Source organism: Anser cygnoides, chromosome 1 (assembly GCF_040182565.1).
Source record: "Anser cygnoides isolate HZ-2024a breed goose chromosome 1, Taihu_goose_T2T_genome, whole genome shotgun sequence".
NCBI lineage: Eukaryota > Metazoa > Chordata > Aves > Anseriformes > Anatidae > Anser > Anser cygnoides.
The window spans coordinates 57,694,244-57,715,583 of NC_089873.1; the positions used below are offsets into that span (position 1 = coordinate 57,694,244).

Sequence of the window (21,340 nt, forward strand, 5' to 3'; positions counted from 1 at the left end):
GTTTCATAGTACCTGAAGAGGATTCTAATCATTTTTTTCTCTCCTTATACTCCTCATTAAGCTGCATCTGTATCAATTTTATTGATTTTCTTTTAATTGTGTTAGAGAAGGTCAGATGTTTGACTACTGCTGAACTCTTGCAGCAGCTAGGCAGCATACACAAATCTGGGAAGACTTGCATATGGGGATCTTTCAGAGGAAGCATAAGAAGAACAGAAATATAGCTAATCAAGTCTTGCATTGTTAGTGGGGACTAATTTTAAATCCATCTAACCCAACATCAAAATAAGACCACTTCAATATTTTTTCTTTTTTCTAAAGCTTTACTTACCTCCTTTGTCATACTGTATAGTGCTAAAGGACATACTGTACACAGCTAGGCTGATGTTTGTTGGTTTTGCTCTGCTATCTGTGACATATGGAACTACAACTTCAATAAAAAAATTACATATACAAAAATTTTCCTTTCCTCACCCCAAGGGCACCTTTTTAAAAGATGCTTTGAATCAGTCAAGAATGACTAGAAATGAATAATTTAAACAGAAAACAAGAGCGGGTTAAGAGGAAGCAGATACACTTTAATTCTTGTTGCCGAGTAAGCCAACTGCAGCCTCTAAAGACCAGAGATGTTTCTTTTTGCATGGCATTTGTTACACCTTTGAGAAACACTCTAGAATTGCTGTTGAAGACTGGCAAAAAGATACGGAAGTACATTGTTTGTAGGCATCCACTGTCTCTCCTATCTTATTTATCTCAGCTCATTCACCTAGTCCACAGCGCCCACAATGCCAGTGGACGAGCATGTGCACTAGTGGCACAGCAGTGATCTATCTGCAACTGAGATTCATTTATGTATTACTTTTTCTGGGTTGGCTCCTGTGTTTGCTTTCCTTTTTGGTTAATAGTTTGTTCTGTCTGTAAGGAAATCTCAATTAATGTGATTTGGCACAAACCAAATGGCAAGAAAAATCCTATGAAGGTAATGAATTGTGATGCCTCTGACAATGAATCATGACCTCATTTTATGAGTCAGTCATCAAGAGAAGTCTGGCTGTCAAGGGTACAGATGCTATTTACACACACAGAATGGGGTAATTCACAGTCACAAAAAATTGGATGCTGGATTTTTTCAATGAAAATATATCAAATTATTAGAATTTACACCACCACCCCCCAATAGGTAAGTGGTTTATGTCCTGTTGTGATTGTTTTTGAAGCTGGCTTTGAACACAGCTGATAGCAAATTAGCAGGTAGATATATAATTGACCTCTTAAATTCCCCTTTCTGAAATTGTTTTATGTGATCCACTCTGCCTTCACTGGGAATGTCTTCCACACTAGAGCAACTTTGTAGGATTGCCAACAAAACTTTATACAGATTCTTGTTTATAACCCAAGTACATCATTTCAGGTCTGCCTCAAACGTGACCTACTGCACCTCTCTCTGTTCCAGTCCCTGAGCCACCCCATGCTGTCCAAGCACCTCAGCACTGATCTGCAGCAGCTCTGGCATTCTGCTGCCTTGCATCTTTTAATGCCAACCAAGGAAGAGCTACATTGAGAGGAGCAAAGGTCCAAGAGGGGTAAACATATCGCTCCCATGAACGAACACCACAGTCAGTAAGGTGATTCTGCTGTGCCAAAAAGGGAGCGCGATGATATTGTAGAGGTGTTTTAAGGGTGTTGCTTCAGGCAGGAGGCCTCTTGTTAAGCATTGGTACAGGAGCTGGAGGGAGAGCTGCAAACCCTTTTGAGGGCAGACTGAGAACTTTGTGAACTAGATATACAGATACTAGATAGGGACAAAGATTGTCAGCCAGTATACGCAGTAACCTGGGAGCGGTAAAGTAATCCCTGGGACCATGGAAACCAAATGAGGCAGAACAGGGATTTGAATCCCACCTCTGAAAGCAGTGCCTGTATCTCTGGGCTGCTGGCTGAATCCTACTACTGAATCCTACTACTATACTTTACAAATATCACTCTGGAGCTCTGAAACATCCCTGATGACATTTTTGTGAAGCATTTGACCCTTTCTGAGAAAATTATGTTGTTGAGGTTTTGGTTTGTTTTTTAATAAACTATTCATTTCTGAGAAAAAGACAATTTAAGAATAAGGTTTCCAGACGTCTCTAATCCAGACATCAATTACACAGGTAGTGCTTGTTTGCAGTGTGACTTTGCGCACGTTTAAACTTTTCAATGACATGTGCCTGAAAAAATACCTATTGAGATGGTATTACAGTGGCATATAAGGGGCTGTTCTACGCAGAGTTGCTGAACATTTTAGTGGTGTTGAATTCAATGAGAAATGTCTGGTTGCCTAAATAAGGAACCTAGTTTTTAAGCAAGAAAGCTACCCATCTACAGAATATCACTTTTACCTATTTACCTAAAATAGCAATGTGCTTGTGGGCTTAATTAATATTTGTTCAGCACTTTGAAAAAATAAACCTCTTCAGGCTTAAATTTAGGCTTAATTTATTCTTACTTTTGCCCCTTCAGCCTGGAAGATAGGTAGAGAACCACAGGAAAGGACAGAAAAGAATATCCTATATTCTCTGATTTCCTAAGGGCTGAAGCAGATTATCAAGATCTATCTTTGGGTAAAAAATGGAAGGGATTGTGGTTAAGGAAACATTTGGCCAAATATTTTGTTTGGAGAGAGCAGATGCTTTGAGGGAAAAATGGATAAGAGCACTTATAGAAATAATGTTGTGTTAGGTAGTTTAGTAGTTTGAACATTGTATTTGAAATACTTAATGTCTCCAAAGAGGACAATGTGGCTGGAAACTAAAGAGGTTTGCTGGGACTTCTGTTTTCAGTATATTTCTGTGCAGGTAACTGACCTTAGAGCCCCCTTCTACTCCCTGCCTGCATATAACGTCCTGTTACCTTCCAGCTCAGAACCCATTGTCAGTCTATGAAACACCAACTGTGTCATCACTTGAGTGCTGTGAGTCAGAATCTGGTGAATAAATGGGAACTACCAATTCAATACGGTGTGTTTCACTAGGTCACAAATATATGGAAGTATTCCGGGAGGCTGGCTGAGTGTAATCAGTGAGAGGTGAGGGTTGCTGATTAAGTAGAATGGTACGAACAGAAATGTAGATAGTGCCAAGTTGCTTAATGATGACTAACCAAGTGTTAAATAGACGTGGAATTTTACGTTCTGATCTTTCGGTACTTAAATAGCTGAATTAGGATTAAAGAGTGCATTTTTCTTAGTTCTCGGGAGGCCTTGATCAGGAATGGGAAGGATCCATGGGACAGCCGGGAGGCTAGCACTGTTCTCGAAGTGTCCACCCAGATAATGTCACTGGTATTTCATATGTTCCAGGTGCAATTTCCTCTGTAAGCCGACAGAGCTTTGGAATAGCTAAGAAACTAAGAAGGAAAATAGAAGCAGAAATAAATGCAGTATTACAGTGCTATTCAGTCTTAGAAAGGGGATATTGTAGTAATGAGATTTTTAGTTCCTAGATGCTCTTTCTCTTTTTAATGTAGCTCAGTCTGCAAAAAGCGGATTCTGAGTTCGATTTTTTTTCTTCTGGTTTCCCTGTAGTCTCTTTCCAACTGATTTTTCTTTTTTCCCAATCAATTTATTGTTGCCCACAGTAAAGTTTCTAATGTAATGGCCTTAGCTTTACCTATGCAGGCTGCTGTCTTCATCATGTCACTGAGGCCTGTGACAGCCCATCCAAGGATGTCTTGGCCTGTACAACTTGTGGTGTGGCAGGAAACCAAATCTGACAGCTACAGTCAGAACTCAAGGTGAATTTGTGGTCTAACAGAAATAAAATAAAATAAAAAATATAAAACGTAGTCTTTGGATGTGGTATTATATATCAATGGTTAAGAATCTTGTTGCCTTTTGAAACCTAATATTCTTTTTTTGTGCTTTCATGTATGACATAATATTTCTGAAATAACGTTACATTTGAATAGCAGCCTGCTCTTTCACTAAACCTGTTTTTTGGTTTCCCTACCTCAGGTCATCCAGATGGTTGCATAGTTCCGTTATGTTCTCTAGCTGCACTGACGTGTACTGTCTTCCTTGATTAAAAAATCAGCTTTTCTGGGCAGTCATCAGCTGCATTCAGCTTTCTTCAGTTCACTTCAGGCTCCCTTGACATCTGTACACATACAGCATCCTGACACTTTTCAAATCTGATCAGATCTGAACCACCAGCTAGGCCCCTGACACTTCCCAGACTTTGTACATGCAACAGATTTGGAAGCAGAGCAGTGAACAGGCTCTGAGCTGACAACTGCAGTTGTCTGTCTTTGACATCGTCCCCCACACAATTTGGTAGAGGCATCAACATCGCTACTTGGCTGCGATGTGACAGTGTGTGTGCACTGATGGGAAATGCCTGCAATGCTGGGGAGCCTGTCCTGTAACAGTTGTTGAGTTTATCATCGTCAGCCTCTTCTGTGATCGCAGTCCCTAGTGTGAGGGGTCAGAGGGCTCAACGGGGGCACAGGATGCTCATGAAGACACCCAAAAGAACACTCATGAATCATAGGTGCAATAGGGAAAATACACTGCATTTTTGCAGTGTTAAAAAAAAAAAAGCACTTTTGTTCCATTTCCCATGTTTTCAGTGTTCTTTGATCCGCTCTTAAAGAAGCACAAGTTACCAGCAGACTGACAATTTCCCTTCTATGCCTGCTTGAAAAAGTGCTTGCTAGCACCCTGTAAAACTGTGTAGCAGCCCTCTAAGTACCTTCAGTCCTGTTCTCCTATTATGCTAGCTTGTTTCCCTGAGGTAGGATTCAGTCACTGAGATCTTTTTGCATACATTTTGGACCTGGTGCTTAGGGACTTGGTTTAGTGGGTGACATTGATGGTAGGGGGATGGTTGGACCAGATGATCTTAACGATTATATGATTCTATGCCTTTGCTGCATTTAAATTAAATGGGTAAATACATCAAGTTCTTTTCAAAGAACATAAGTCTTGGAGATGCACTTTTCAATGGAGAAGATCTGTCACCTTGAGTATATGCCGTGTCCTAGCAATTTTGGCTAATGCCTCTTTTGTTTCCGTGTTGTTTTGTATTTTCTGCAAATATTGCAGCAACATATTTCACAGCTAAGCTACACTTTTGAATATGTGAACAAATGTAAAAGCAGCAAAGAATGTAGCATTATGTGGGAAAAATATAGCAAATATTTTTGTACAAATGATTTCCAAAATTTATAATGTGTAGATGCATCATGAACTTGATTTAAGATGTTCCTGTAATTGGAAAAAGTTATTTGCCTATTTCTGAAATGATCTTACTTCTCTATACTTGCTTTTCTGTAACTTGTATTTATGGCTTTTTGACATCCTATTAAGTTTCCCTTCCCTTCCCTTCCCTTCCCTTCCCTTCCCTTCCCTTCCCTTCCCTTCCCTTCCCTTCCCTTCCCTTCCCTTCCCTTCCCTTCCCTTCCCTTCCCTTCCCTTCCCTTCCCTTCCCTTCCCTTCCCTTCCCTTCCCTTCCCTTCCCTTCCCTTCCCTTCCCTTCCCTTCCCTTCCCTTCCCTTCCCTTCCCTTCCCTTCCCTTCCCTTCCCTTCCCTTCCCTTCCCTTCCCTTCCCTTCCCTTCCCTTCCCTTCCCTTCCCTCCCCTCCCCTCCCCTCCCCTCCCCTCCCCTCCCCTCCCCTCCCCTCCCCTCCCCTCCCCTTCCCTTCCCTTCCCTTCCCTTTTTTTTTCTTTTCTTTTCTTTTGGGGGGTGGGGGTGGGGGGGAGTATACTCAGTGGGGAGGCTGTCTTGTTTGCTGAAGTTAGTACTGGAAAAGTTCAGGCGATGTCCTGTTCTTTCCTCCTGTGGCTTACTCATTCAGAAGCAGAGAGGGTGATTTAAGAGGGCTCCCTGTTCCTGCAGAGCTGTGCTGCTGACACTGAGGGGACTGGGCTCATCTGCTCAGGGCTGCTTCTGTCCGCTCCCTGCCACAGATGCAATGTGCAGAGCAAAGCTTACCACCCCACCAGCTCGGCAGCTGGCATTGCAGCTCCGTGGCTCTGTGTGTGAGTGACTCGGTGCCTTCACGCAATTCACTTAATGCATTCAGAGAACCTCCAGAACTCCTCACTTGGAAATGTTCCCAAGGGAGACTTTTTTTTTTTTTTAATTTCTTTAGAAGTCACAGGAATAAAACTGAATACAAAGCACTTGGTTGTTGGTTGTTTTGTTTTGTTTTTCTTATGCCTAAAATATAGCCTCTATAAAATGAAATCATTCCTGCAAGCCACTTTTGGCTCCTTGATAGTTTTTCCTTAGGGCCCCATTCTCGTTCACACTGCCAGGGAGCAGTGCAAAGTCGCCTGGATGTAAATGAGAATCAGGCCCTTTATGTCAGCATTAGAGTTAAATCTAGGCCAGTGTGAGAGTCATCTCCCATTAGTAGAGGCTAAATACCTGCTAGAAATAGGAATTCAAGGGGTGAAGCATTGTGCTGCACCACTATGTTGTATAATGCAACTGAGATCAGTCTTGTTTAAATGAAGCAGTGGAGAAAAGGGAGGTCAGATTAAATTCAGTCCTTTTTGAAGGGTGTACATAGATACAGGAATTCATTTGAGGCTTTTTCTCCTTAGTGTCTAACCAGAGAAGAGTCTGCCTGGCCTGAAACAGTGAATCAATCAGTCATATGGAAATCTGAGATTAATGCTTAATGTTAACATCCCTGAATCCCTCATAATGCCACCCTCTTCAAAAGAGCCTATAACTGTAGGGTCTGTCATTAGACCAGTGGCAGCATTTAGGAGGTGCTGCATCACAAACTTGAGCAGCACCCCAACTCATATGTACAAGTTATGCTATGGACAGGTTTAAAAGAGCATCATCTGTACAGAATGCAGTCACTTGTGAAAGACATGATGAAGCTGTCCAGATAAAAAGACAGAAGGAAGTCGGTGTAGTTCTGGGGTTGGTTTTTTTGGTTTTAAGAGGGCAGTAAACTAAACACACACAAAAATGGGGGATAAAGCAAATCTGTGTTCTAACAGCAGGACGTGTTTTCTCTTTTTTCCCTCTGAGGTGATTCACTGGAACTCACCAAAGAAGCTGAGAGTGAAAAACAAGCACGTGGAGTTTTTTCGCAACCTCTACCTGACATTCCTAGAATATGATGGGAACTTGCTGAGACGGGAACTCTTTGGCTGCCCCAGTGAGGCAGACATTAACAGTGAAAACGTAAGTGGTATGTTTAGGGCTTGAAGATTTTAAAGGGTGTTTCATACAAGGCACAGGCTACGTGAAAACTTGGAGAATTGGCGGTGCGGGTAGGGACTCAGGAGAATTGAGGTCAGTGCTCAGATTCCAAGAGTGATGCTGTGCAAATCGTTTAATCTCTCTGTGCCTCAGATCCTTGCCTGTAAAACTGACGTACTAATCCTGCCTTTCCCCTCTTTTGTTTTTGGTTTGTGTTTTTTTTGGCTGCCTTGCTTTTTAAAAATCCCCAACAAAGGTAAGATCGCAAATTGAAAATGAGGATTCGGGCTCTTAATTCCATTAGGCAATTCTGCAAATCTCGGCCTTAGACCTAAAACTTTCCAGGGGAAATGATTGTTTCTTGCTGTCTGTTTATTCAGCGTAAGATGATGTTGACTTTGGCTAGTAGATACTAATGCACAAATAATGAAGAGAAAATGAAAATATCAAGACTGCTGGATTAAATCTATGAGTTTTTGCCATAATGCAAACTGTAGAATGAGTTAATACTTCATAGTACGCATGGGCTGTGAGACTGCAGTTTTTTTCTGCCCTGCCTCTAACAAAGCACAGCAGCAGTTATGTGTATCTGCATAAAATTTGCAATCAGAACCTTTCAGATGAAGTAAATCCTTTGAAAATGGTTGAAATCAAGGATGTTTACATACAGATGTTCTTATGTGTGTGTGCCTTAGTACATATAGTTCCAATGTAAAAAACTGTTAATTGAAACAGTTACTCACAGATGTGTACAAATTCCTTGTGTATAATGTGGTCTCTGGAGATTTCTAGACCAAGTATCAATTTTGGCTACATAGTCTGAAAGGAAATACAAAGGAAGCTGTAACCTTTTATGTTATCTTCAAGAAAAAAAAATACATAATTATCTAAAATATACAAAATTCGCTATATAAAAATCAATAAAGCAATGCCAGTATCATATACACATTAGCAGTTAAAAGATAATCAATAACATCATTGAGGCTTGTAGTGTTTCCATTTAGTCTGTGGATGAAATGACCACAGGAGATGCCATCCCCAATTTTCTGACTTCAGCACTCAGATATTGGATAGATATATTCTAGCCCAAGGCATGGCTTCCCAGATACTCACTCAACCTTACCACTGTCTTCTGAAAGAGGTGGGGAAACGATGAAAAAATGTAGTTAAACATTAACTCGAGGAGACTGGAGCAGAGACAAAAGAAAGAGAGAGAGTGCACACCAAGAGCAAAAGCACATGGAGAAAAAAAATCCTCTGCAAGAGTGAGGGGCTTTTAGAGACTCAAGTGAACTGAATGTGATAAAAGAGCACTAAAAGGCAGATGGTCAGAGACATCAGTACGATAGATGGAGTAGGGGATAGGAAGAGAAGAGGGAAGAGAGATGTTGAAAGAAAAAAAAGACAAAACAAAACACATCTTCTTTATCATGCTTTAAGAATGCACTTTAAAATTATTCTGAATTTGCAGTTGTGTGGGTTTGAAGAGCAGGAATGCAGCCACAGACTTGTTGCTGTATTTTCCAGAGCTCTGTAAGTCCTTAATAAACAGATTTATTCCAGATGACAAGTTGTTGGGGAGCTGTGCACACTGAATGCAAGTTCTTGCTGCTGAAAATGGCAGTTGTGAAAGTTAAAATGGCTCATTTTACTGAACTTGTATCTGGTTGACAGACACTGGAAATGACTAACTCTTCAAGCCTGTTTCTTATTCAAGACAAGTAGAACGCAATATGGTGTATGGTATGGCTTGTGTCTGAAAAGGAAACGTAATGCATTCTTTCATTTATAAATTAAAAAAAAAAAAAGATACTGGAAAAGAAAGAGCTAGACATACAAAAATACATGAGTCTTAACTTGCCAACAGAAACCAAAAAGTTAACAGCCTTCTATCAAAACAACTTGATATAGAAAAAATCTTAACTTTGGATAGCTTAAGATAGCTTACTTAGGAGAAGACATTGTTATTAATTAGTTACCCTTCATGTAAGCTCTGCTGGAAAATTGACTATGTCCTTTTTATTGTAGAATACAAAAAGCTAGTTTCAGCTTTGATGTTATGAGGCCTTAAGAATAGGATTATTAAGAAAACCTCTCTTTCTCTCTTTCTCTCTCTGTCGCTCTCTCTGCTGTAGCACACGCAGTGTCACAGGTGTCCTATTAAAATACAGTACATTCCAGTGATCTGTTGCAGGATAATCTTCAGAAGCAGAGCATCTTGTAAGGTGAGCAGGGAGCCACTGTTTGTCATCCCTCCCAGAACAAGAACTAGGGGGCATGAAGAGAAAATAGCAAGTAGCAGGTTCAAAACAAAGGAAGACATTTCACCCAAGATGTAACAAAGCTTTGAACAGGACGTAATGTTGCTAAAAATACATACATGTTCAAAAAGTGCCTCTTCGTGGAAAGAAAATCAGTCAGGAGCTGTTGTGCTTTGGTGCAGGAAGTTCTTAAACCCAAGTTCAGGACTAGGAAACCGTTCTGAGGAAACATCATCGTACACTTGCACTGCTTTTGTACTACTCTCTAGGCTGCCATCTCACAGCTGGAGATGGGATGCTGGGCTAGATGGACCTTTAGTCAGCCAAGGCACCCATACATTTCCATTAGGATTCCTAAGCATATATAGTACATAAAAGGCTACAATTTTTGCAAGGTCAAGTATGTATAAGGTAGGAATTGCTATTTGATTTATGCTATAGCTGTTATTTTTCTGTTCTTCTCTGAATTGAGACTAGCAGCCCCAAAACACAATTGGGTTTTATTGTGCTAGGCATTGTATATATGTAAAAGATCCTCCTTCAGCTGACTACGCTTCTCTGCGCTGTAGACCAGTGGACAAAATGCTGGAATAGCTCCACTTGTTTTATAATCAGAGAAAATTACTAAGCACTAAATCCTCCGAGCCCTGTTGTGGAAGAAGCAGTGGCTTGTTATGGGGCTGTCACTCATAATCTGTCTGTGGCAGAATTTACCCTTAAGGTCTTTTTCCAATATGCCAGCCATTGCAACTCTGCAGTTTAATATTTGTAATGATGCTTTATTTGGAATGCAACCTGTAATTAAGGAATTTCATTTGTAATGCAAATATCTGTGAAATGTAAAAAGAAGTGTGGCAATGGGTACCATTGGGCTGGTTCTGTTGCTCTAAGGCCCTTTATGCTTCTCATCAGTATTGAGATGTCCTTAAAATGAATGTAAATTACACGTTTTCTTTTTTTAAGGACTCTTTACAGTGCCAGAGAGATATAAAGGGGCATTAGTTTAAAACATAATCAGATGTTACATTAATCTGTCACTCTTTCTCTGTGTATGTATGTGCATGTGTGTATGCTTACATATATATATGTCTGTATATATGCAGATGGATTAATATTTTCTTTTATTTTCTTTTTTTTAATGTTTGCTAAGGAAGTATAATACCACAGACTGAATTTCAAGAGGTCTAAATAAAGGCAGTCTGGGGATCCTATACCGCATAGTGCTGATCTAGGCAGTTGCTGATCTTCAGCTGTACCAAACTGCACTGTTAATAGGTTCCAAAAAGTTACAAATAGGAATGAACAGAACAGATAGGGCTTTCAAAATCAAATACTAGAGGCAAAGAAATGCAGACTGAAAAATTTGGAGGTGCTGAGGTAATTTTTCTGTTAATGTAAAAGTGGTTATGTGTATGTCTATGTGTACATACATGTTTCATCCTTCCATTGAAATACTGAAGCTGAAAGACACTGTTACAGGGACAGACTGTAGATGGGGGCCTGGCACATGCTCCTTGCCACAGAGCAGTACTGTAAGTCCCCTTCATTCAGGATGTACTAAAATGAGATTACACAGAGCTGGCTCTTCTCTGCAAAGTGGTATTACAATCACCCCTTTGCCTTTTGTGCAGAGTCTGGATGGGAAATACAAACGTGAAATTCAGAATATGAACCATATCCTCCTGTAAACACCATCATTGACTCAAGCAGCCTTTGAAGCCAGTCCTCAGTCACTCCATCCTACTGTTCCATGCTATTTCCCTTTCTCATTCCTTTTTTATTTTGATACAAGATTTTGATAGAAGATTTTAGGGAAACCCTCCAATTTAAATGTTTTCTATTGTCTTTTAATTGTTATGTACAGCATTTCATTCTAAAGGACCTACTGCAGCATTTAAAATACTTAAACAGGATCTTCTGTCTACAGGTCTGTAGTTGCACTATGAGATAGATACTTTAAGTCTGATTTTAGCACACAGGGGCACACACTCAACCTTTTAGCATTCTCATAAAACTCGTTTCCTGCAGACAGCTTCTCACCAGGTGCTTCTGCCAAAGCATTAAATCTGAAGGTTGAATGGGGTGTCCCCTATTAGTGAAGGCTGTGTCCTGATCCAAAGCCCAGAGCAAGATCAGTGGGAGCTTTATCACTGACTTCACTCAATTTTGGAAGAAGAGAGCAGATTCCCCTTAGAGAAGACTTTTCAGAAAAAGAAAAAAAAAAAAAAGAAAGAAAAATTCTCCCCAGATTTCCACCATTTTTTTTCCTTTTCCCATTCATCAACACAAAGAAGCAATGTAAAAAGATCTGGTTTTCCTGGGAAAATACTTGCTTAGGTGTATATTTACTTCCTAAATGTCTTTTTACTAATTTATTTTTTCTGTACAAAACCAGAGATTTTTAGTATTAGCAAATGGCTATGCATTCCACCTGGTAGTATCCACCAGAAGGGCAGGAAATTGATGTGCCACGTAGCATAAATTCTATTCTCAAATTTAGCGATTTCTGAATATCTAAAAGTGGATTGCAAAGGGAGCTTCCAAGTCGGTAACAAGAATCAGACTGATGCTGTGAGTACCCTTTGCTCCTGCAGGATTTCAGAATACTGCATCATCAGTAGGACTGAGATTTAAAAGTACTATTTTGTCATGACATAGTCTTTCTCTAGTAATAACAGATGGTTTATGGCAGTTTTGACGGGAAATCCTGACTTCCCCAGCTGTGTAGTTTCTATTATTAAAACTGTTACTGTTATTATTATTAAATGCTGAGCTGGTAGAACATCCTTTTAGTTGCCTGAAACTTCCGATTAGATTGCTTTCAGCTGCTTACAGTGCTGCTAGATGGGGGAACTGTGAACTATGTTTCTTTTTGCCATGCTTCTATGCCTCCTTTTTTCTTCTCTCTGATTTGATTTTTTTTTTTTTAAGGGAAGCATGGGAAAAAGCTTGGGGGGGATTGCCCACACTGCAAGCTCTGATGACTTCTTCATGGATATACTGCTTACCTCAGAGAAGGAGCTGACATTTAGCAAGAGTGACTTTGGGGCCAGGAATGTGTCTTTTGCCAGGCTGGTGAAAATTTATGCAAATTATAGGGCTGAAAAATCCCACTATAATTTACACATCTTCAACAGTGCTTTGTTTGACTTTGAGGAGGCTCAGATCTCTGGAGACTCCTTTGGAGTGTGCATGGATACGTCTGATCAGACTGTATATTTGCCAGTGCCACCAAAGAATTGAGCACGCTGCAGGCGGGGGACCAGGACGAAATGGGCATTTTCTGTGACTGTTTCTCCTGAATACTCTGGGCCTTTCTCTCTGACTGGACAGGAGAGCTAGGAGCAGGAACCTGCTTGGTTTCTGTTCTGAGAGAGATACGTTTCCCTCACTGCTGTCCAGACAATATGGAGGAGAAAAAATCCCCATTCACATATGAAAGGGATAATATTATAGAATGGTCTTTGTTGGAAGGGACCTCAAAGATCATCTAGTTCCAACTCCCATGCCATAGACAGGGATGCCACCCACTAGATCAGGTTGCTCAGGGCCTCATCTAACCTGGCTTTGAACACCTCCAGGAATGGGGCAAAAAGCCCCATCAAAAAAGCCAGGGGATAAAAGCCAGGTCAAAGGCTGAAAAGGAAAAGAAGCCTGGACAGAGGTTCTGGAGAGAGAGAGTGTTTGGGGCAGGAAGAGGAAAGGACTGCTGGGTGCCTGTAGGAACAGACTGTTGGCAGACTACTTGATGTTACAAGGCCTCGTTGGGCTAGAGAATGGGCAGGGTCTCACTCAGCAAATTTTGACCATAAAACTTGCTACACAAGAAGGAACAATCTGGGGAAACAAAAGCAGGGAGACCAACCTGTCAAAGCACTGTGGTACGAGGGTGGGCTGGAAATAAGCTCTGCCAAGAAAGTGTGTCAGGAACCTGGGAAGGAAATGCAGAGAAGTACCAAGGTCTCACAGCTGCAGCTGAGATCAAGAGGAGTTGTACTTCATCTGTACAGAAATGTCTATGATGGTATGCATGCCAAGAACTTGGGTGCTTAATTTTGTTGATTATTCACAGTAAAGATAAGCCATTATTTCAATTTCACAAGAATATTGTCCATTTATTCATATACTACAACAAAATTCTTCTTGTTAAGTAGGCTTTTTCAGACACTATCCTTCTCGTTGTCCCAAGCACCGCTTTGTTTCACAGATGGCTCAGTTTGACCCATAGCAAATGTACAAAATTTTATGGCATGGGAGGAATAAGGATTTAATTGACATGGGATTAGCCTGGTTTTTATTACTAATCACTGGAGAAGCAAGAATTACGTTATGTAGGTCATTCCAAACAAGACTCAGTAAATGCTTTTTCCTCCTTACATCATCTGTTTTGTTTATGCCATCCTAAAGGCAGCAGTTAATTTAATTTTTAACTTTAAAAGTGCTAAACGCTGCAACACAATTGCCTACTGGTGGGAACTGGGGCAGCTACTCAGGAGGAAATAAAACTGCTGCATTTTATAGCCAGACTGTAGTTTCATCCTGGGCTGGTGTTATTTTTCATCTGTCTCGGTGGCTAAGCTGAGCTGGTTTTGTGCTATGAATCTTAACTGCACACACCTGGGAGAAGGAAAGATGATCTGAAAGTTAAAACTTTTCATCTGAGCAGCTCTGTTCCTGTTGTGTTAGCATGATATTTAGTGAGTTACTTAAGCCTTGTGTCGTCTCACTTTACCTTAAACACTTGAGGAGAGAGAGATGCCCATATACCGAAGGGATTTATCCCCTTCCCCAAGGTCTAAATAGCCCTCTAGGCAAAAAACATTTTTTGTTGGGGTTTTTCTTAAATATCACTAATATCAAAGAAAGTATTTCTGATCCTGGATTTTAGATTGGTCTCATTTATGGTGGAATCCTCTAGATTTTGGTGGGAAGAAAATTATTTCTGTGACACAGCAGTTCAAACAAAGGAAGCTGATCGCTGATCTGCTTCTGCTAGGAACAGCCTTAGGAAGGGAGATTTAGGAGCTAAATCAGGTTATGACTAACCAGTTCATCAGTGAAAGGTACATGCTATGTGCCGTGTATCATATGGGTCTGCTGTCTATCACATGGATAGAAAACACCACAAATGTATTAGTCGGACAAGTAGACCTGGTAAATGATGAGGATTCATGGTAGAGTTAAATAGCTTCTGGCCTGCCCGTGCTTGTCTGTCCAGCCTAGCCTCACAGGCCACCTGAGAAGTGAGTGGTCTGATTGCCTGCCACAGCTGGTCATCCCAAGAAGAAACTTAGCATGTACTTTCGGATATGTCTGTCTCTTTGCTTTGGTCTCATGCGTGTCATGGTACTCTGTGCGCGCTACCATTTTTATTTCAGAAACAAGTAACATCGTGATGCTAATGAAAGCACTCGCTGGTTCCCACTACACTACTTCCCAAGACAACATCTACTGTGCACACTCTGAAAAGCACATCACTTTTCAACTGCGAGAATGTTTCCTCGAGGTGAAATTTCCCACATGCTCAGTGGCAAGTAGCCTTAGCCTTGAAAGTCTTGTAGAAAGAGTGAATCTCATGATAAGCAGAGACTTGCTTTTGTGAAATGCATGCTGTCACTCTAAGGATGAAAAGTGTTAGCTATAATAGGCATTTTGTTGTAAGTATTATGGAGGGGTTCTTAAAGGGGATGCCATCTTTTTATCAAATCCAGCTGACATTTAGATCCTCATTTTGATGGTGCACTGTGTTTAAGTAAGCCTCTGTTTGTATAGATCTGTCAGATCCCCATTAGACGCTCATCTTTTCATAAAGGTATAATGTGGGAGCAAACCTTAAACCAAGCTGTAAGTTCTTTATCCATAAATAATGGTTCCACGCAAAATACGTGCTACAGATAAGATTATATCATTAGAAAAAATTTTTGTGATCATGTAACTGGAAAATAATGAGGTAACTCATAAAGAGATAAGTTTAAGGTTATATATGTGACTGTCTTAGACAATTACTTGTCTTTTGAATGTTGCGCATCATTAACACTTCATTTTAAATATGTGTGTAAAAATGGCATATGACTTTATGCCATATGTATTTATAGATTGTGTGTGTCTCTTCACAGTAAAAGGAAGCAGCCTTTATACATGTGTGATACTGGGGGTATATGAATGTATTGAGAGAGAAATTGAAGGAGGGGAAAATACTCTTAAACTAATGAAGCACTGGTAAAACAAGTGAGCCAGATATATCCAAAATCTATCCATAAGAAAGGAAATGCTTACATTCCCACTTTACAGATACAAAATTGAAGTAAAAATAGATTCTGAATGTAGTCCAATATAGGGTTTGTGGAAGACCCAGACATTTTACCTCATATTTTCTTTAAGCCTCACTTCCATTTATGAGGGGCATGCATAGCAAACAAGAGTTTTGGGCTTTGCTTAAAAGAGATGCTTTTTTTTTTTTGAGGAGAGTCTGTTTTGGTTTTAATTATTAAAGGTATGGCATGAAAGTTTTTTTTATTCCTGAAAACATATTTTCTTTTTTCATCCACCCCATCTTATGCCCTTAGTGTATTTTAAGAAACACAAAGTAGAAACCAAAGACACTGTTTTTTGTTGAGCTCTGACATATTACAAAGATTGGCCATTTCTTCAAAGAAAGAAATGTAGAGGCTTCTTTGGCCCCACTTCTCCAACCTCTCTTCTTTCATTAATTTGCCTGCAAACATCAGGTTCGGTTTCAGCTGTGTTGCTGTTTGCCGTTAAATAAACCCAGTCTTGGAGAGACAACAAGGCAAAAATGGGTTGGAAATTTTCCTTTCCTACTCTTGCCTCCAATAAATTTATGTCAGAGGGCAATGAAACAGCAATACTGCCTAAAAGAATGATGAAACTGTGATGTCAATGCGTTTTTGCAAGTGCAAAAAGATGACATGCCCAAAAGAAGGGATTTTTTTTCTTCTATATCTCCAAAAGAAAGGGATTTTTTTCTGCTGTAACTCATTTTATGCTGTGCAATCATTTGTAAGAGTAATAAATAAGAAATGCACGTATGGTGCTCAAGTCTTTAATATCTGTCCATATTAATTTATTTTAAACATTCTATATAGAAGTTGCAAGATATTTGGGGGAAGTTACCAGTATTCTGGATTTCATAGTCCTGTAACTAAATGAGATTGTTTAGAAAGTAAGTAGGTTATGGTATTTCACTTTACAGTATTTTCCCCACTTCCTATTGTTGTCAGGCATCAGGAAAGAGAAATGTTCAAATAACAAGCTGGCTGTTTCCAAAGATCTGATTTTTAGGTCGCTGGAGGAAAGAAAGGGGGAGGTATTTGTTTATTTATCCAACTTCAGAAATTGGCAGCATTATTTCATTACGCTGTGATATCTGTAACAATTTTACTCAAAAATAACAAAACCCACAACAAAATCGTCCTTGAACTAGACTGAATAAAAGAAAAAAGTGGCTAGCCTGAATGTTTTAGGGTGCAGCTGACTTTCCCAGTCCATGCAGTCCTCAGCTGGCAGTTGCATGGACTGGCTTTTTGCTTCCCAATGCGTAATCCTGCGCAGCACCCACAACGTTGGTCCTGATTTGTGCATGTCACATGATTGGCTTCAGTGAGATACCTTGTGAGCTTACATGTTTTGCTGGACCAAATCCTAGCATGTCCAGCATTGCTTCCAGCAGGAAGGGAGTTTTCACGTGGATAATCACATGCTGTATTTCTTTCAAATGCCTGTTGCCTCCCCATTGCTGCAGGATAAGCCCATCCTTAATGCAGACTGCTTGCCACGTGCACAGTAACAGTACTACGGGCCAAATCATAGCCTGTCCTGTACTGATTGTTGCGTCTGAAGGAGCATGCCTTATGCAAGCTGTGTTTGCACAGCCTGCAGAGAAGGTCTCCTAAGGCTGTCCAGCAGTTTAGGCTCATGGTATGAGCAAGAAGGAATCGTACAAGTGTTCCCGCAAAGCATTGGCAAAATCCTGACCCTAAGAAATGCAGTGGAAAGAGCACGTTACCCTTTCCCCATAGCAGAAGGTGCCGTCTGGTGCTTGTGCTCTCCATCACCTCCACGGGAAACTTTGTGGCTTGGTGACTTTCACAGCCAAAATACTGGAGCCTCTAAGAAGCTGTTTCTCCCTCCTCTTCCCCCACCCAGGGCTCTGTAGTATGCAAAGCCATAATTGATCCCAAAATGTTATTTTGTAACTTATAATTAAGTATTTATATCCTCATAGCTTGCAACCTGAATATATTCTGATAATCATTCAGTGACTGCCTGATTAATAGCTGCTGTACAATTATAAACTTCTAGCCTTGTCATTTGTACATACAGCAGGATGGGAAGGTATCCCTGAAATGTGCTTTGCTATTATCTTAACCATTTACATTTAAAGCTCCTTGATAATTTTGATAAGGGCACACTAGTATCTCTTTTCAAAGGAGAAACAAAAAGATACAATATTCTTTATAGTCATTGTTGTAAATATTGGGTTTAATTCAAATATTGTTTGAATGTGCTTTGGAAAATAAAGTACAGGCTCCGCTGAATCATTTTGTAAAGCAGATTTGTAAAGCAGAATGAATGAAACTCCAACAATATGTAAAACAACTCCCAATTTCTATTCCACCAAAAGAGATCTTGATTTCAATAGAAGTTTTGCCTGAGTAAAGATTTGTCAAGATTCAGGCTCTCATCTTTCTAAAAGCAGTCTCTTCTGAGGGACATTTTAAGACCTGTGCAGAGCAATAGCAAGGAAGAATGAGATCCTGATCCAAAACTCATTGAAATCAAAGGAGGTGTTTCCATTATTCAAAAGAAGATTAAAGAGTGATATACAGGAGAATACCAGGAATTATTCCATCAGCTGTCACAGAAAAACATTCAGCTCTAAGCATTATTGTTGATGGCAGCCATTATGCTTATAGTTCTAAGAACAACAGCTCTTGTTCTTAACACGGTGTTAGAACAAGAAACGCCTACATTTTCCAATGTTTTTCTTAATGATACTGTTGTAAACTATTACTTTAAATCATTCTGAACAGAACAGAAGAGATTTTTGAATCTAAATGAATGTCTATAATTCATAATGTTTATTTCATGAAACAATTTGAAGTTCACGGTGATTTTATCAAAACTTGTATATATATAACATGAATATTTGTCTTAATTTATTCTTTACTGATAAACAGGTAATCCTGTCCTTCTTATAGGATATTTTTTAAGAAATGTAGTGTGAAAAATTATACCTTTACTAATAACCTACATTTTAGAGCAACACAAACAGAACTATATTTGATGTGTCAACAACATGTATAATTTTCATCATCATTACATTTTGTGGAATATTTTACAGCAGGGATGACTGATTTTTCCTTTAAAATGAATGCATTTTAAGAATTCTAGCCAGATGTTTGTCCTTAAATAATATAGTTCAGTGATGGAATTGGTCAGCTGTATAGATGTTTGGTCAGTTTTTCTCTTCCTCCTTTGCCTAGAGCCAAACTTTTATTCTGTTAAAACTACAGGAATAAATGACTGAGGATTGGATTGCTTTCTTTTGCCTGTTTTGACTTTGAAGTGGCTTGGTTTTCAGGGAAGCCAAGAAATACCTGTTCTCTGCTAATCTGGCATCCTTTTGATTTCTCAAACCAAATATCCAAAAGTACAAATCCTGTTAAAAATATAGGCTTAAATCTGGCTCTTCCGCAGTTGAAAGATTATTTTTATTTCAAAATTATACTGGTGCAGATACATAAGTCTCAAGACACTGACTAATGTTCAGTTTAAGCTGTTACTTTTCCAGCTGTCTGTCCATGCCCCTAGCAGCAGTTACTGTTCTCCAACAGAGGCAGCAGAATGGGAATTGTTCAGTCCAGGGTACAAGCATAACCTACTGCTGAGTCTCCTCTGCTGGAGCTGTATGTCTACAAGTAGTTTAAAATACTGCTTCTAATAAAGAATGGTCTTATGCATCTCATTGGAGCATTAGCTCTGAAATTTGGCAATTATTAAATGTGATTGTTCACTGTTTCATTGCTACTCTGGATGTTGTAAGACCATAATATGTATGGTATATACAATACATAGATCATAATATAATGATCTATCTGCCTCATCTGTTTGCTTAGGAGTGCTTTCTTCTAATCTCTTGTCCAGTGACTTGAAGGAGTGAGACTTGGGAAACTCCTGCTATGTTTGTTTCAGTTCCACTCCCCATTGCTTCATCCTGCAAGTTCCCAATCTCCTTACTCTGACTTGCAAGAGGAATAATAAAGGACTTATCTTTATGTCCACTCTTTCCTTTCAGCTCCAGAAACAGCTGTCTGAGCTAGACGAGGATGACTTATGCTATGAATTTCGTCGAGAACGTTTCACCGTCCATCGCACTCATTTGTATTTTCTACATTACGAATATGAACCCGCTTCAGACAACACTGATGTAACACTGGTGGCTCAACTTTCAATGGACAGGTAGGCAAAATCTCTTGTTCATCTGGAAATGTGAGACAATGAAAATTTTTTGACAGTCTCAGAGCGTTTCAAGATATCCATCTATGTAATGCTTTAGGGAGAAAGAAAAATGGCTTTCACAGAAACTTAGATATCATGCTGTAAGACCTTGCTTAAATTAGGAGTAGCACATGTAGACATCACACATGCATCCAGACTTCAGTTTGCAGTAAAAGCAGGAGTATAGGTGGAGTTCATGTGAGGCTAAATACTGGAACTGCATGGGTTGTTACTTGTCAGAGTTGTCAGGCATTATTATGTTTTGGAGTTTCACAGCAACTTAGGAAAAACAGGAGATGTTGGTGATGGACTTAAGCAAGCAGTGTTAGCTGATCAAAAGGTTTTTCACAGTATTTCATCTTCAGACAATGTTAGTTTTGCTTTCATTGGTATTTCCCTTGCAGAAAATTTCAGTTAGTGGCTTGATTTTCTTATAATGAGAATCAAAACTAAACATTTTAGTTTCAAATTTGGCAGTTTAAAATAAAATATTTTTAGTTATAGTGTGCTAGTGGGAAACAAAATATCTCCTTTTGATAGGAGTCCCTTCATTTTTATACAAATGTTGATTTTCGGGATAATATCTGTGGTTTAACTCTTTCCAACTTTCAGTTCCAATGTAAAGTGGAATTTAACTGGTATTTCATTTGGGAAAAAAGTCCATTTCATGATAAGCTCCACCTGTGCCTTTCCGATTCCCGCCATTGTCACGTTTCAGAAGCTCTGTCAGTGCAGTCCATATCAGCCAGCTCTGTGACACTTTGAATTGTCAGTTTCCTTTTTCCTCAGGCTTCTCAGTTCAAGTCTGTTCCAAACTTTGTAGCTGCTACTATCAGAGTGGGTGATAAAATGGGGCAGAACTCCTTGTGTATAAGCAAGCAACTCATACTGTATTTGGCGGAGCACATGCAGAATGCTACATGACCTGTGAATACCACCACTGCTACACCAGTAGAAGGTCAGCAATATTCCATGAGGGTCAGAGGAATTCAGATTAACAAAACATTTGCAGCCTGTTTTAAAAATAAAAGTGAACAGATGAGGGCTGTTTTGTTTCGGCAGTGCCTCAGCACTGCATCCTGCACATCGTATTATGATTTGCTATGCACATCGGTGTCTGTTCTATTGATTTTTAATTGAGGAAACATTTCTTAAGTGTTCACAAACCTTTGAGTAAAAAAATAAAGAAATAAATTAAGCCAGACCCTGAGTGAGTGCCACAGTAAATTAGTAGAGTTAGTCTGTGCACATGGTATATTTTCCCCCCAGAATTTAATTCAAAAGAATGAGCTGGGGCTCGGCACTGATTCACTGGCACTGATGCAAAGTCTGAGCATCTGTTTCTCTTTCT

General features: G+C 39.6%; 1 protein-coding gene across 6 annotated transcripts in view; it reads left to right on the forward strand.

Moving 5' to 3' along the window:
- Positions 1–21,340, forward strand: part of LARGE1 (LARGE xylosyl- and glucuronyltransferase 1) — a 283,073-nt gene that overhangs the window by 240,521 nt on the left and 21,212 nt on the right. For 4 of the 6 annotated variants that reach the window (XM_048059080.2, XM_066996856.1, XM_013180904.3 and 1 more), the window contains 2 exons: positions 7,034–7,189; positions 19,787–19,950. In XM_048059080.2, coding sequence (XP_047915037.1) covers positions 7,034–7,189; positions 19,787–19,950 — 320 coding nt within the window. The remainder of the gene's footprint in view (positions 1–7,033; positions 7,190–19,786; positions 19,951–21,340) is intronic. The other 2 variants (XM_066996869.1, XM_048059094.2) reach the window with 1 other exon arrangement.